The sequence below is a fragment of the Dryobates pubescens genome, chromosome 5, assembly GCF_014839835.1.
Source record: "Dryobates pubescens isolate bDryPub1 chromosome 5, bDryPub1.pri, whole genome shotgun sequence".
NCBI classification, from domain to species: domain Eukaryota; kingdom Metazoa; phylum Chordata; class Aves; order Piciformes; family Picidae; genus Dryobates; species Dryobates pubescens.
In genome coordinates this window covers 44,896,282-44,913,276 of record NC_071616.1, presented here as the reverse complement: position 1 = coordinate 44,913,276, position 16,995 = coordinate 44,896,282, and the positions used below count along the sequence as shown (strand labels likewise).

Sequence of the window (16,995 nt, the reverse complement as noted above, 5' to 3'; positions counted from 1 at the left end):
GTAGCACGAGCCCTGGAAAGCAACTATTCTGCAACATCTTGGAGGGGAAAAAGCAAAGCATTCATTTAGCCAGTGGTCATTTTAAGACTGTGGGTGGTCTTTTTTTACATACAGTTTTAACTGTCATCAGCTGTTGAAGAGACCAGCCTTAAAATGTTAGCCTCATTAGCTCACTTGCAACGTTGTGTTAATTATTTTTATAGCACAGTCGGGGGGGGGGGAAAAAAAGTAAAAAAAAAAAAAAAAAAAAAGTTGAAATATCTTAAAATTAAAAAGGAAAAATCATTGAAAAGGAAAAATCATAGAAAAGGCAAAAACCAACCAAGATACTTACGGACGGCTTGGTCTTTTTCTTGTAGAAACCTTTCTAACACAATGCGAGCCATCAAGGATGGGGCAAAGTCCACCTAACCTCAACAAAAAAAAACACAGAAGGAGAATTTCAGGACATAAATGCACTCAGAAGTGCATTTTTCAGCATGGTAATCTTCTTGTACATTAAAAACCAAGAGCAGAAATAGATGAAACAGTCTTTTCTTCCTCCCCAAATGGTTAATCTCAACCATTTGAACCAAATGTGTGGAAGCCATCCACAATACCCAGTAGAAAACTAAATACAAGTAGAGAACAGGTATTATTGGTTATTGTGTTTGTACATTTTACCTTTGACCCACAGCAAAATCCCTTTTGTAAGGCTATCTACCAAGGAAAAGACCTGGGGGAACCTTTGCTATGAATACTCACTGGTTGTGGCACCCACCAAGTGGTACCACGCATCCTTTAATACCAGCTTGGTCACAAATTTCTTCAGAGCTCATATTTTCCTTTGGAACAAAGCTACTCCTCCATTCCAGTAGCTTTAATGTGGATGGGAAAAAGCATGGTGTGGTCCCACATGGAATGACAACAGCTTTTTAGATACCACGCTTAACACTCCTTTAGTGACTCAGAATTGTTAACTACGAGCCTGGCTCACGCGCCGCTACGACGCATTTTTCTTGACGTGTTTTCAAGCTCAATACTAACACAAGAATTTTATCTTGATTTAGTAACTAGACAAAAAAAGAAGGAGGGAAAAAAAAAAGGTGGTTTCATTTGTGCATACACTTTTTTCCCTCCCCCCCCCAAATATGTATGTACTTGGATGCCCTTAAATTCCCCAAGTAGAGAGAAATGCTTTCCACGGAGCTGCTTATTTCCAGTAACCCACATCAGAGCTGACACATGAAAAATGGTGAAATTACTGAAGGTAGTCCAGCCTGAATAAGGACTACCTTATTAGTTCAGGTACTTGCATCTCCCTAATTTTCATATTAATCATGTGTCCATCTTTCTTTGAAATAGGGCCATCATGCTTCATGTCAGAATTTAGCATGTAAGTAAAATTCATAGTGCTTCAAATCTCACTCGAAAATATTTGTGTGAAGAGAACAAGTGACTAATTTTATGATTCCTATCTAACAGAAATGAAATTTGTTTGATTCCCCTTTTTGCACCACGAGCACACACAAGGGGAAGAATCCTGCAAATAACATTAAAAATAAAGGGGGGGGGGGGGGGGAAGAAAAGAAAATAAATCAAAGAATTAAAAGTAGTTTCACAATCCCTCAAAGAAACAAACCCCAAAAGATAATAATATGGAGCTTTCCCTATTTAACAGAGCTGCTCCACACTGTAATGCACCTATGTTATATATTTCTCATCAATTTTTACAGTTTCCACTGATTAAATATATATTGACTCATAAAGTATTACCATTACATCAATTGTCAGCAGATGCAAGAGGATGTCATTTAAATATTAACTATCATATAAAAATGGCAGCTTGATTGTTTGGAAGCAGTAATCTGGTGCTGGTTATTGCCACATTTCCCTAATGCATTAGGAAGCAGTCACAAAATGTATTGCCTTTCTTATATACCTGCCTCCACGAAATCAGAGGCAGATATAAGTTCTTTGTGCCCCTTCCCTTTCCCTTAGATTTAATTTTTATTTATTTCTCAACTCCAGGTATCTTTGATCTGAATTGCAAAAATGCATTAGGATAATATAAGCAAAGATATGCTCACCGGAGTCAGAAATTATATGCATCATCTCTAAATCAAAGGGGGGAGGAAAAAAAACCACACAGAGAATCAGTAACAGATATATTTGTGCTTGAAATCTTTTTATGACAGCTCCCAAATATTATGGGGGTGATAGATCATGAATCAGGTTGTTTACCCTATCCTCTTAGTAAGATTCTACTCATTTATGTCAAGTACATTCTACGCTCTCAGGACTTTCCAGACTTGTCTTTTCCAGCAAAGGGTAAGAAGCTCCACATTACTTACCACTAATATGAAATAAATCCTTTATTCTATGCTAACTGTATGATCAGGATATATGAACACTTCACAGACCATTAAAACCCTCTAGTAATTGATAAGTAATCGCTCATTTGCTGGCTGCAGCAGTGTTCAGGGGGAAGGAACCATTCTCTCTTACTAAATGTAAGACGTGGAACTTGCTGCTGTTGCAACACTTAATGCTCGCAGTGCCATATCATTTTTAACACAAACACTCATTTTCTGCCTCCTCCTCTTTACATTTGCTATTAAAATGCAACACAAACCAGCATGCATCTCATTCTAGCCCTTCGAGGGTTCCATAAGCAGCTCCAAGGAGTATCAGCTGCGGGATTGTTGCTGTTATTATTGTTGTAAATAAATATTTGAGACCTTCAGGAGCAGCTATTTAATCTGGGTATTTATTTTATTTTGTTTCTAGGAGGTTCACTGCCACCCTTGAAAACTTTTCACATCTTCAAGGTAGTGCTTTAAATAGCAGCTTTGGATGCAAGTAACCCCTCGCATCCCAAGGCAGGTTCATACTTGAGTGAATAAACAGCGTCGAGGCATTTCTCGAGCCTTGAATGGGAACCAGACTGAACTTTTCATACACTAGTTTTTTGGGGTTTCTTCTAGGGAAATGGTTATGCTGAGGAATTTATTCTGCTTAATTGCCTTGCATTAAGCAGTTTTCATTAGCCACCCTCTAATCTGTAGGAGCAGAAATAAACGGGGTCAGGAAAATTAATTGGTTTGACCCTTCCTGTTATTTATTATTAAAAAAACCCCACCCTAATCTTAGCTGGGTTTTGCTACTAAGCCCAAGAAATCAACCACAAGTACAACTGATACGACTCCCTTTAGTCAATATGGGAATTTTTACCAAGTTTGTGCATCAAAGACCAACAGCCCAGCTGAAATTTCCAGCAAAACCCCCAGACTTCCTTACACATTTGCCTTGAAGTTAAGAGACTAATTACATTAACTGATTTATTAATAAATGGGGCTTTTTGTCTAATTATTGTAAGTACTAACAGACTGGGGAACCATTTTAAATGTCTAATGTGCCTTGAAACCATTTTTTTAATATTTTTTTTTTCCTAGGTTAATTACATTTCTCACTGAAGTCACTCTAGATATGCCCCTTAGGTTTTACACTGGAAGATTAAAGACAAAAAAAGAAGTAAGGATGATTACCTCATTGGCCAGCTCCAGTAATACCGGGGCAGCTGCATTTTTCATCACTCCATTCAGGTACCTAGACAAGACAAAGCCAGGTAATTCTGCAGTGCCAAGCAAAGGCCAGTTTACACATAGGATCATAGAATCAACCAGATTGGGAAAGACCTCAGAGATGATTAAGTCCAACCTGTTACCTAATAACTAACACCTCATGACAAATCAACCATAGCTTCAAGAGCCACATCCAAGCCTGTTTTGTACACCTCCAGGATGGTGACTCCACCACCTCCCTGGGCAGCACATTCCAATGGCCAAGAACTCAGCACTGGCTAGGCCACATCTTGAGTCCTGTGTCCAGTTCTGGGCCCCTCAGTTTAGGAAAGTTGTTGAGTTGCTGGAAGGTGTCCAGAGAAGGGCAACAAAGCTGGGGAGGGGTCCTGAGCACAGCCCTGTGAGGAGAGGCTGAGGGAGCTGGGGTTGCTTAGCCTGGAGAAGAGGAAGCTCAGAGGAGAACCTTCTTGCTCTCTACAACTCCCTGAAGGTAGTACCTGTGCCAGAGGAAGTTTAGGCTCGAGGTTAGGAGAAAGTTCTTCCCAGAAAGAATGCAGAATATAGAATTAACCAGGTTGGAAAAGACCTCAGAGATCATCCAGTCCAACCTATCACCCAACACCATCTAATCAACCAAACCCTGGCACTGAGTGCCTCATCCAGGCTCTTTTTAAAGACTTCCAGTGATGGGACTCCACCACCTCCCTGGGCAGCACATTGCAATAGCCAATCTCTCTTGCTGGGAAGAATTCTTCCTCACATCCAGCCTAGACCTCCCCTGGCACAGCTTGAGACTGTGTCCTCTTGTTCTGGTGCTGGTTGCCTGGGAGAAGAGACCAACCTCCACCTGCCTACAACCTCCCTTCAGGTAGTTGCAGACAGCAATAAGGTCTCCCCTGAGCCTCCTCTTCTTCAGGCTAAGCAACCCCAGCACAGTATATTAGTATCCCCTTTGAATCTCTTTCATTTGGGGGAAAATACCCCAGCATGGAATTTTTAATGGGAAATCACTGAAGAAATATATATTTTAAACAATCACTAACTCTTCAGATTCGGCTCCTACTCATTAGAAAGATAGAGAATTGTAGAATGGTCAGGGTTGGAAGAGAGCTCTGAAGATCATCTAATGCAGGTACATCTAGATCATGTTGCACAGACATCCAGGCAGTTTTGGAATCTCTCCAGAGAAGACTTCACAATCTCTCTGGGCAGCCTGTTCCAGGGCTCCATCACCCTCACCATAAAGAAATTTCTCCTTAAGTTCAAGTGAGACCTCTTGCGTTCTCATTTGTTCCCACTGCCCCTTGTCCTCTTACTGGCCATCACTGAAATGAGCTCATGATCTCCATCCCTGAGATACTGAGAAGCATTTATAAGACCCCCCTCTGAGTCTTATGCTTCCCAGGCTTAAGAGTCCCAGGTCTCTCAGCCTTTCTAAATCAAAGAGATGCTCTAGTCCCCTAATCACCTTCATGAGCTCCATCAGACTCTCTCTAGCAGTTCCCTGTTTCTCTTGAACCGGGGAGCCCAGAACTGAACACAGTATTTCAGGTGTGGTCCTCACTAGTGCAGCATAGAGGGGGGAGGAGAACCTCATTTGGACCTGGCCAGCTCTCTTCTGAATGCACCCCAGAACCTCAATCTCAATTAAGTCAATGGTGAAAAATACTAATAAATGAAGATTTTCTTTTAATTGGCTTAAAGGCATACAAATAAATTATATCTGTGGTATACTGTGGATACTCAAAGATGTATCACAGGCAAAGAAAAAGATTTGGGCTCCATATGGCCTTCGACTTCAAAAGTACACTTCTTAGTCAATATTTTACTCAATTCACTACTATCTACAAACACTCAATGCTAAAATTTAAGCCAGATTTTATCAGCTGAGCAGTAGTGTAAATACTAAAGGTATAGTCTAGTGAAAGGAAAGTCTATCAGTCCAATTAATGTTCTAAAGAGAAAAAAGAAGGAATATTTAGGATCCAATAAAGGGTGATAGAAAGTCATTCTCCTTGGTATTTGTGGGTAACAGGAGCAGACCAAGAGGAGGCAAGCTGATTAGTTGAGGGTGCCCCTGCTCACTGCAGAGGGGCTTGGAATAGATGCTCTTTGGAGGTCTCTTCCAATCCAGACCATTCTATGATTCTATAACATGGCCACACAGGGATGTTTCTGACCATGGCTAAACACAACATCACCTTCCTCACTTCTACTACTTTACCTGTTTGATGTCTGCATTTCAATAACACCTAAAACTTGTTCTCAGGACTTGCTGGGAGTAAGCTACAGTACTGGAAGGCACTTTGTGTGTTGCAGCCATGTGGAAAAGAACAATAGTTACCAACATTGGAACCTGCTGGTTTAGCCTACCTGTATTTGTATAGCACATCATTACTGACATCATTAGAAGGCTGCAGCCTTTCCAGCTCTATCATTTTCCATCCATCAGAAGCTACTTTTCTGCTCATTAGTTACAAGACATTAAAATTCTTTATCAATTTACCTTTCTGTGGAATGGGTGCAACAGCTTCAACATAAACCTCTCCACAGAGGGCTTTTTGTTTGCAAGTTATTCTGAGGCTTAATGGATAAAGGAAATGCAATCTTTTGCTGTGATCTATTTCAATTCTACATGAAAAATAAACCAAAGCAAACCAAGATGCTTGGTGTATATTTAAACACTGAAAACTTAGAAGAAAGGAAAAAAATAAAGTAAGACACATTGTACACAAAATACCTGATGGGAAAATTCAGTCTACAGAGGAGAAGGCTCCAAGGAGACCTTCCAGTATTTGAAGGGGGCTACAAGAAAGCTGGGGAGGGACGTTTGAGGGTGTCAGGGAGTGACAGGGCTAGGGGAAATGGAACAAAACTAGAAATGGGTAGATCCAGATTGGATGTTAGGAAGAAGTTCTTCCCCATGAGGGTGGTGAGAGACTGGCACAGGTTGTCCAGGGAGGTGGTGGCAGCCTCATCCCTGGAGGTTTTGAAGGCCAGGCTGGATGTGGCTGTGAGCAACCTGCTGTAGTGTGAGGTGTCCCTGCCCACAGCAGGGGGATTGGAACTGGCTGATCCTTGAGGTCCCTTCCAACCCTAACAATTCCATGATTCCATGATTTGTTTGAGACTGATGTTCTAAAACATGCATCTAGTTGATTGAATAGCAAAGCTACAGCTGACAGCAGAGTCATTTTCTGTTAGGTACTTCTAAAGCTACTGGCAATTCTGTTATGGACTAACAGGTCTCACAGGCTGATGGCAATACTGTTCTGAAAAGCTTGCTGATCCTTCTTGTAATTTGCCTTTGTGTCTGCCTAAATATAAAACTAGGAAGTCTCAGCAGAGCAGCATAAACTGTTCCACTTAACTGTACTTCTAATCGCTCCCAACAGGGACCACTGGAAATGAGTACCTTCTGAAAATTGGTAGTTTCTTTCCTAGGAAAGCAACAGGAGCACAATTATCTGCTTAGAAGCTGGTGGGAATTGGAAGAAGCATGCCACACAGCCTGTGGTTTACACTGGTAAGATAGATGTTACGAAAGTCTAGAGGAGAAGACATGTTTGTCATGTTTATGCTTGAAGCATTTCAAACTGGCTTCTGACTCCAATAGCCTGCTCCTGTAGCTTCTGAAACATCCTACACAGTAAATCTACTAAACCAGGATTGAGATGAGTTTTCTAACTATTAACCAGAACATCTCTGCTTTTAAAACATGCGCATTTTATTGGGCCATGTTAATACATCAGCAATATGAAATACTCAGCAACAGCATGAAGAATGATATTCCCTACCACCACCACCACGTAGCTTCATACATAATGCATTAGTTATGTGCTGCTATCACACTTCAGACAGTACAGAAGGGGACAGGAGACCAAATCCTCCCACCTGATGTGAGCCAAACTTAATCATACCCACAACCTTACTGAGACCAACACAACTGCTTCTTTTGCATAAAGCAAGATTTGGTTTAAGTTGCTGGGGCTGGTTACATATCATAAAACTGATTTAAATGCATTGCAAGTAAAGAGTTATTTACCCAGCAGTTACAATTAACACTGAAACTGTGCTGGTGGAAAGTCATGAAAAATAGTTAAGACAAGAAAATTTGAGGCCATTCTTCCTAGACATGAATCCACACTGGGAAAAGTGCAATGGGATCCAGCACAAATTTTTCCAGAACCAAAAGAGAGAAACCCAACCCACCCCCCAGAACATCACAATTCACACTAGCTGTTCCAAACCAGTGTCTGGTATAATCAGGCTATGCTTAGTTTTAAGTCTGGGACTCTGCAGAAGCACAGTTAATTGTTTACAAATGAAGGCTTTTTGTTTATTTTCCCAATTCATGCAGATTAATACTAAGCACAAATATCAGACATCTATAATCACAAGCACGAACTCACTTGCCATGCCAGCTCCTCAGATATGTCAGTCTACAGAGTAATGTTTTAATTGTGTATCTCTACCAGTTACCAGTCTGCCCCAATTATGTCACTGCAATAGTTCTACTAAAGCCCACAGAAGTAACAGACAGACTATGAGGTGTAGCAAATGCAGTTTGTTAGCTTAAGATGCAAACAATTGTAAAATACTGTAAAATGACAGAAAGGTTTTCATCCTCCCTTAACAGCTGTTTCTGACACTTCTGTTGATGAAACAGGAGTGATCTAAAAATTAGTGCTTTAACTGGCAACACATGAATTTAATATGGAACTTTTTGTAATGCAACACAAATGTGGGTATCAAAACTACGAGCAACTGCAACAGAGCAGGCTCCCTTGCTGTAAGACGTTATCACCAGAACCAGTCTTCATAGAATCATTGAATGTTAGGGGTTGGAAGGGACCTTGAAAGATCATCGAGTCCAATCCCCCTGCAACAGCAGGACCACCCAGGGCAAGCCACACAGGAACACATCCAGATAGGTCTTGAATATCTCCAGAGGTGACTCCACAATCTCTCTGGGTAGCCTCTTCCAGGGCTCCAGCACCTTCACAGCAAATAAGTTTCTCCTCCTGCTGAGGTGGAACCTCCTGTATTCCAGCTTGAAGCCGTTACTCCTTGTCTTATCACTGAGCACCACCAAAAAGAGCCTGGCACCTTCACCTTGACACCCACCCCTCAGATATTTGTAGACATTCATAAGACCCCCTCTCAGCCTTCTCCTCTCCATGCCAAACAGCCCCAGGTCTCTCACTCTTTCTTCATAAAAGAAGTCATCTTGACACAGAAACCCTTTAATTACAAACTACAGGCAATATATCATAAACCCTAGCACACAGACTGTAAAAAAAAATACCCTTGTTTATACTGACATAGAGCCAAGGAAGTAAACCTTTTCTTCATCTGACTGACCAAAGGCTGAAAAATGTCTGCATTTTCACTGATAAACATCTCAGTTTTGGTATCTGTATCCTTCACAGCAAAATGGAGAATTTATTTTCATAGAAAATTAGCTTAATAATTCTTAGCTGGCATTCCACGCAGCAAAAATCTATCACAGTACCACTAAGGTTGGAAGAGACCTCAAAGATCATGATAGTTTATTTTTATAGAAACTTGTCTTAGTGATTGTTAGCTAATAAACACACTAGCTAATAAGCTAATTTGACTCCTAGCTGTCATAACATTTAGCAGTTGTGTTGATACCCTTAACTGGGGCGGGGAGGTCATACCTTTGGTAGTAGGTTTCGATAGCTTCAGCAGTGTGATGCTTGGCATGGGTTCTCTTGATTTGTTTCTAGGAAGGGAAAAAACAAACAATAAACCAACCAACAACACACAGCAAAACCAACCAAAGAAACTTACAGAGGTGTCACAGATGAAAACAGAGAAATCCCGAGGACCCATGCTCTGTGCCTGCGCTTGGATATCTAAACTGAATTATGCTTTTAGATTCTGTAGAGAAGTGACATTCAACCTACCTATTGAATTGAACGTCTTCAGACTGTACTGCAATGTGCCATGTATGTAAAAGCCAATAAGGTCACAATAATTGAATCTAAATAAGTTTACTGAAGGCTGCAGAGGGCAACGAAAAACTTGTTCTCTCTCTCAACCTTTGTATTAATTTTCCCTCGATTCAATTCCATCCAAGTCGGCTGCACTCTGGTTTTACAATTCAATTGGCATTTTTAACCAGGAGGAACATTGCTTAAAAACAACTTATTTGAAAAACTACAAAAAGTAATTCCATAGAGACTTGCCACTTGACTGACACCTGTCATCTCATGATAAATGACTCCATTTTCTGCCTCTCTTGCCTTCTGCCACTCCGGCAATGGTCATTTATCATCATCTCTGTCAGCAATGGAAAGCAGCACTGACAGTGCAAGTCAGCAAACATTTAGCACATGGAACCACGCAACACAGGGAAATTATTATTGTCAGAATAATAATGGTTTAGCATAATTTATTACAGGTCCACCAAATAAGCAAAGGCTAGATGTTATTAGACAGATGGATGGGTAGGCTTGGCAGCCATCCACTGAGACTCAGGCGGTGCTTGATGTGGAAAAGGGAACATCCTCCAAACCAATCAGAAAGCTGGCAGTTCAATTACAAAGAAATAAAGGGACATTCATCATTCAATTAGGCACCTGTCAACCCTCACAAAGGAGAAAACTTCTAACCTGGTACTCCTGGGAGAAGATGCTCAGCAGAGTGGACTGCGATTGACTGGAACAAATAAAAGAAGGACAAAGTTAATTACTGGAGTGCACTGCAAAGAAACAAAAGAGAAGAGAGCTTCAAAGGTAGGCCTGCTGCCCTGTAATCTAACAGAACATGAAAACAAGTGTGGAAAAGTTGTTCCAGATGAACACCTCAGACAAAGGCTTCCTGCTGCTAGGTCAAGGAGAGAGCGTACGAGGGAGGGGAGGAAAATACAGCAAGAGTTTCAAAGCAAAGGAGCATATTGTTTGGGTGATGCCCTTTTTTCAGCTTCAGAACCCACCAAGCCCTATCAGGAGCAGGTAGCCGAGTTAAAAGGGAGCGGGCAAAGAGGGAAACAAAGCAGAATTCCCATTAATAATTGATGGAGTTAAATTCCATCAGCAGTTTGGAACACGCCGCTCGCTCATTGGCAACATATTGAAATTCATTTTGTTAGCAGCAAGGGAACCTCTTCAGTAGCTGTCTCATATTCAGGTTAAAAACTTCCCCCTCTGTCAGAAGTAGCATATGGGACCACTGGAACATTCCCACTGAAACTGATGTGCTTTGAAAATAGAAACTTTCACAGCAGGAAGCAGAGATTCCCCGGAGCCGGTCATTTCCAAAAGCTGCCATAAGCTTCATTCATCTAAAGCTCCACTCAATGTCAAACACCTGGCAATGAAGCAACCTGGAAAGCATTCCTCCCAAGTGGGATTTTTTTCTCTCTGAATTGCTAACATTTAGAAATGGGACAAGATACATTCTTTTTTCTTTCCCCCCTCTGAAAGGCAATCAATACCATGCCGCTACTCTTTTCAATTGTCCTCTGTGGATAGATCTACCTCATCAGATCCCGAACACAACTAATTACTCCTGCTATATTTTCCTACTACATGCACCTTGAACAAATTATAGTCTCAATAAATCTGAGTTTTTATGGTACAGCAAAGCATTATGAATAATTAACAGTTTTTTTCCTTCCATGAACTCACCTACCCAGGCACAGCATAGGTAGCTCAAAGATTCTGCAGTGTCTAAGGCCTTGCTCTTCTGCCAGATTTCTTGTGTGTGACTTTTAACACCTCTGTCACATCACATGTACATTAAAATGGTGTCTCCAAATCAAATGGTCCCTTTCCCCCTGCAATCTTCACACCTCAGAAATACTAATTTAAGGTGAGGAAGTCTCACTCCTGCTTTCAAAAGGGAAAACTGAGGTACAGAACAACTAAGTGGTGTGTTCAGGTTTGAACAGATGGGATGTCTCTGCAGCACAATATAAAATGTCACCTCTAAACCAACCAGCTGACCCATTAGGAACAAAGTGTGAGCTCCCAGCTCTGGAGCCCTCAACACAGGAAGGACATGGACCTGATGAAGAGGGTCCAGAGGAGAGCCATGAAAATGATCAGGGGGCTGAGAACTCCTCTGCTATGAGGACAGGCTGAGGGCGCTGGGGTTGTTCAGCCTGGAGAAGGCTGCAGGGAGACCTAAGAGAGACCTTCCAGTACCTGAAGGGGGCTACAAGAAGGCTGCAGAGGGACTGTTTGCAAAGTGGAAAGGGGCAATGGTTTGAAATGAGAGAAGGAGAAGATTTAGATTGGATGTTAGGTACAAGTTCTGCACCATGAGGGTGCTGGAACACTGGCACAGGTTTCCCAAGGAAGTAGTTGAGGCCTCATCCCTGGAGATATTCAAGGTCAGGCTGGACAAGGCTCTGGGCAACCTGATCTAGTGGAGGATGTCCCTGTTGACTGCAGGGGGCTTCAACTAGATGACCTTTGGAGGTCCCTTCCAACCCAAACCATTTTATGACCCTATGATTAACCCAGTGTTACATGAAGAGCTTACTAGTTTCCATTATCCTTCTCTATGCTTCTAGCATCCTTGCCACACCACTGCATCTTGGGCTTGTCTGCCCACTGCAACATCTGTTTGTCAGCAGTAAGCTGAGCCTTGATCTCCAGTATTTTACACAAGAATGTTCACCCTGAGAACTCACTGACTGCCTGTTAAAACTGTAGACAAATGATAGCACAATATCTAATGTACAGGTTTATTAAGTGAATGGGTTACAGAAAAATTAATTACTACATAGTCAAGAATTTAAATATTTTTTTTAATATACATCATTTGACATAGAGGCCAGGGGATAGGTACCACAATCAGAGAATCAGAGAATTGTCAGGGTTGGAACGGACCTCAAGCATCATCCAGTTCCAACTCCCCTGCCATGGCCAGGAACACCTCACACTACAGCAGTTTGCTCACAGCCACATCCAGCCTGGACATAAAAACCTCCAGGAAGGAGGCTTCCACCACCTCCCTGGGCAACCTGTGCCAGTCTCTCACCACCCTCATGGGGAAGAACTTCTTTCTAACATCCAATCTGAATCCACCCATTTCCAGTTTCGTTCTGTTCCCCCCAGTCCTATCACTCCCTGACACCCTCAAAAGTCCCTCCTCAGCTTTCTTGGAGCCCCCTTCAGATACTGGAAGGCCACAATTAGGTCTCCTCAGAGCCTTCCCTTCTCCAGACTGAACAACCCTAACTCCCTCAGTCTGTCTCCACAGCAGAGCAGCTCCAGCCCTCTGCTCATCCTCGTGGCCCTTCTCTGGACACCTTCCAGCACCTCCAGATCCTTCCTGTAGCAGAGGCTCCAGAACTGGACACAGTGCTCCAGGTGGGGTCCTCAAAGGGTGCACCAAACACTTACAGCAACCTTGAAAATGCACATGACTAGAAGGGGAACAAAGGAAAGAAATTAAGATTATGTACTTACAAAGGCTATATACATATGTAAAGCTAAGGTATTTGAGGTGGATTTATTTAAAGAAGTGGGATACATGTGGCCCCATAATGGCTCTCCTCCTATCTATTATCTTCTGCCAGATCTACAGGTTTGTAGTGGTAGAACTGAATGTAGAGGAAAACAAAGTGGAAAAAGCCCAAAACAAAACCAGGACAGCATTTAACTGGATTTCTGGTTTGAGTTCTCTCCCACTGACATCTCAATTTTTGTATTTCTAGGCTATTCCCAGTATGATTACTGGACTTACTTTACCATTATCCTATTACACCTACTGACATATAAAAAAAAGTATTCCATTACACCTACTGACATATAAAACAGTATTAAGCCTATTATCCCTCTCTGCACATGTCTGACTCTTGTCTATTTTAATTGTTCACTTAGCACAGCCAGCAGGGCAAGGGAGGTGATTCTCCCCCTCTATGCTGGTGAGACCCCACCTGGGGCACTGCATCCAGTTCTGGAGCCCCTAGTACAGGAAGGATCTGTAGGCACTGGAAGGTGTCCAGAGAAGGGCCATGAGGATGGGCAGAGGGCTGGAGCTCCTCTGCTGTGAGGACAGACTGAGGGAGTTGGGGTTGTGCAGTCTGGAGAAGGCTCCGAGGAGACCTAATTGTGGCCTTCCAGTATGTGAAGGGGGCTACAAGAAAGCTGGGGAGGGACTTGTTAGGGTGTCAGGGAGTGATAGGACAGGGGGGAATGGAACAAAACTAGAAATGGGGAGATTCAGATTGGATGCTAGGAAGAAGTTCTTTCCCATGAGGGTGGTGAGAAACTGGCACAGGTTGCCCAGGGAGGTGGTGGAAGCCTCATCCCTGGAGGATTTTGCAGCCAGGCTGGATGTGGCTCCAGGACAACCTGTTGTAGTGTGAGGTGTCCCTGGCCATGGCAGGGGGGTTGGAACTGGATGATGCTTGAGGTCCCTTCCAACCCTGACAATTCTATGATTCTATGATTCACTTGGTGTCCTTGGATTTTGTCCATCTAGTTCAGTTCAGCCTGACACTTGTCCTGCACTTTCAATTGCTCATAGCATTTAGAACTTACCATAACCACTACAAAATGAAGTCCAATAACGCAACATGTTGGATCCACACTGAACTGCAGTACAGAAACATCATGACTGTGACAATGAGAATTCTTTCAATGGCATCATTCAAAGAATTTTGAGCCTTATGACCAGATCTTTCTCCCTCCCCAGTACAAATGGATTTACATCTTCATACAGCTGCTTCCAAGTTTCTTCTGGTTAACAAAGTTCCCCCCTCAAGCACTAAAATCACTTAGCTGTGGCTCAGCATTCTCTTGCCACAATCCCATTACCACAGCTTCCTGGCAAAATGAAAAAGCTCCTCAAAACACAGCTGAAACATCTCCTGCAAGATGCCATTGAGAGGAAACCGCACCAGCATGCTTTCAGAAAGCCCTGAAATAAAGAGTGCCGTGTACCTGAGAGGGCAGGGAAACCAAGACCATGCATTTGCACTGCAAGACACCACCGTCACAACTGCTGATAATGACAGCAGGGATACTGCCCTGGAAGTTACCATTACTTCTGCAGGAGCAGCCACATTTCTAGGGCTCCAGCCACTGTCTGATGCTTCTATAGAGGATTTCAGAGAGGCAGATGAGCAGACAAACACACAGAGCTGAGACCTCCAGAAAAACAAACCTAACACTGAAGATATCTTTTACTCAAAGTAATATTTCAGTGCTTCATTATTGCCTCACAGAGAATGAACTTTAGAGTAAGCCTCATGGCTTACTGGAAGGCTGAGGACACTTGTTTGTGTTGAGCAAGCTCTTGAAAATCAACTTAGAGCCAAGGTAGAGATCTGCTGATTTTCTGAAACTCCTAATTCTGAGTACTACTTGTTTTAAGTAATTAATAAATTAGCTTTTAAGTAATTAATAAATTCACTTGTTATCCATCTTGTAGAACTAAATCTATTTGCCAGGAAAACAAGAAAACTCTTCAGTCCTGTGCCATCCACCACTTCTTCCAGATGGTAATGGATCTAACTCCCAGAGCTCTGTTCAAAGCAAGCAGCCTCACTCTTCAAATATCCTCTTTTTCTGGTACCCAGAATGAACCAATTTGCCTTTTGCAACTCTGAGTTGATGTCAGTGGCATCTGAAAGCTCGTTGCACTTTGTGATTTTCAATACATAACTGGATTTAGGCAGAAAAATGGGAAATCTGAAATCTGCTCCACCTCATTAGGATGATAAATACATTGGTTAAAAAACTGCATGAGAGGAAAGAAACACATATATTTGATGAAGCTAAATTGATGACTGAGGGTGGAAGGGGAATCCTCCTCACAGCTACCCTGAAATTCCAGGATGTCTCCCCAAAATACATTTTTCCTGATCTGTTTCAAAGACATGAAACCCAAACAGCCTTTCAGTTCTGGTCTTCTGTAATGCAGCCACGTTGGAAGAGGAACCCCTAAAGAAAGCAATGTTTCCTTACTGCTTATCACATGCTGACCAGTCTGCTCTTTTATCCACAAGTCTGCCCACAAGGCGTTTCAAGTAGATCGAGCAGCATCAGTCCAAATGTGTAACATCTGCACTGAGGTGTAAAGCCTTTGTGGCTATCCAGAACTGCAGGATGTAGCCTAACAAGCACCTCAGACATACCTGGGTATTAACCAAAGCCAGTCTGATGGTGATGTCCTGCAGGACAGGAGATGACAACCAGGGGATTCTCAACATTTCTTTTATGTGTCAGGATAGGAAAAAAGGCTTAGCAGCCTGAATGGTTCCACATGAGGATCTGGGAATAACAGAAGTCTCAGGAACAACAAAACCCTACCAAAGCCTAAGAACCATGAGGCTAATACATACCCAAGCACTGAAGAACATGGAACAAGGGAACCTCCAGAATAGTTGTGGCTTTTACCTCTCGTTACTGCAGCTTTTAACATCAATCTTTCCTAAGGTTTTTATATGCTTCTGGTCAGTTCTCTGAATGGAAATTCCCCCAAAGCAGATTGTCCCTGTACATATTTGTACTCCATCATTCACAAACCCAACACTGATCTACCAGAAGTCAGAGAATTGCCAATTTAAGCTAAACCAATATACATTTCTATCTATATGTATGTGTGTGAATATATGTGTTTAAATTGATACATGAGTTTGAACTGACTGAGAGACCTGGGGCTGTTTAGTTTGGTGAAGAGAGGCTCAGAGGGGATCTGATCAATGTCTATCAATATCTGAGGGGTGGGTGTCAGGATGAAGGTGCAAGGCTCTATGTGGTGGTGCCCAGTGACAGGACAAGGAACAATGGGTACAAGCTGGAACATAGGAGGTACCATCCAAACACGAGGAGACACTTCTGTATGGTAAGGATGACAGAGCCCTGGAACAGGCTGCCCAGAGAGGTTGTGGAGTCTCCTTCTATGGAGACTTTCAAAACCCTCCTGGATGCACTTGTGTGACCTGCCCCAGGCGATCCTGCTTTGGCACAGGGGTTGGACTTCATCTCTGGAGTTCTCTTCCAACCCCTAACGTTCTGTGATTCTGTGAACTGGAGTAACTAAGTGACATGAAAGTATGCATATCTTTAGCTACAACATGGCTGGGATACAAAAACAGTTTTATATATGTCCAATCTCCTCTTGAACACCTCCAGGGGTGGAGTCACCATCCCTGGAGGAGTTCAAGAGGAGATTGGACGTGGCACTTGGTGCCATTGTCTAGTCATGAGGTCTGTGGAGACAGCTTGGACTCAATGATCCTCAAGGTCTCTTCCAACCTTAGTGACACTGTGATACTGTGATGCTATCACAGTATCTTACTGTGTAAGAAGCCTTCTATACAATTAAATATTGCCATTAGCTACTACTTGGGAAAGTACAAAGCCAACAGAGTGGTGCTGGGAAAATAATCCCATTAATACTATAAAAATTCAATATATAGATATAGATGATATAGATATAG

The 16,995-nt window shown here is 42.4% G+C and overlaps 1 protein-coding gene across 1 annotated transcript in view; it reads right to left on the bottom strand.

Moving 5' to 3' along the window:
- Window positions 1–16,995, bottom strand: part of CDIN1 (CDAN1 interacting nuclease 1) — a 153,944-nt gene that overhangs the window by 112,887 nt on the left and 24,062 nt on the right. Inside the window, exons 2-5 of the mRNA XM_054162234.1 lie at window positions 10,205–10,250; window positions 9,248–9,312; window positions 3,528–3,588; window positions 335–407 (exon numbers count right to left, since the gene is read on the bottom strand). Coding sequence (XP_054018209.1) covers window positions 335–407; window positions 3,528–3,588; window positions 9,248–9,312; window positions 10,205–10,250 — 245 coding nt within the window. The remainder of the gene's footprint in view (window positions 1–334; window positions 408–3,527; window positions 3,589–9,247; window positions 9,313–10,204; window positions 10,251–16,995) is intronic.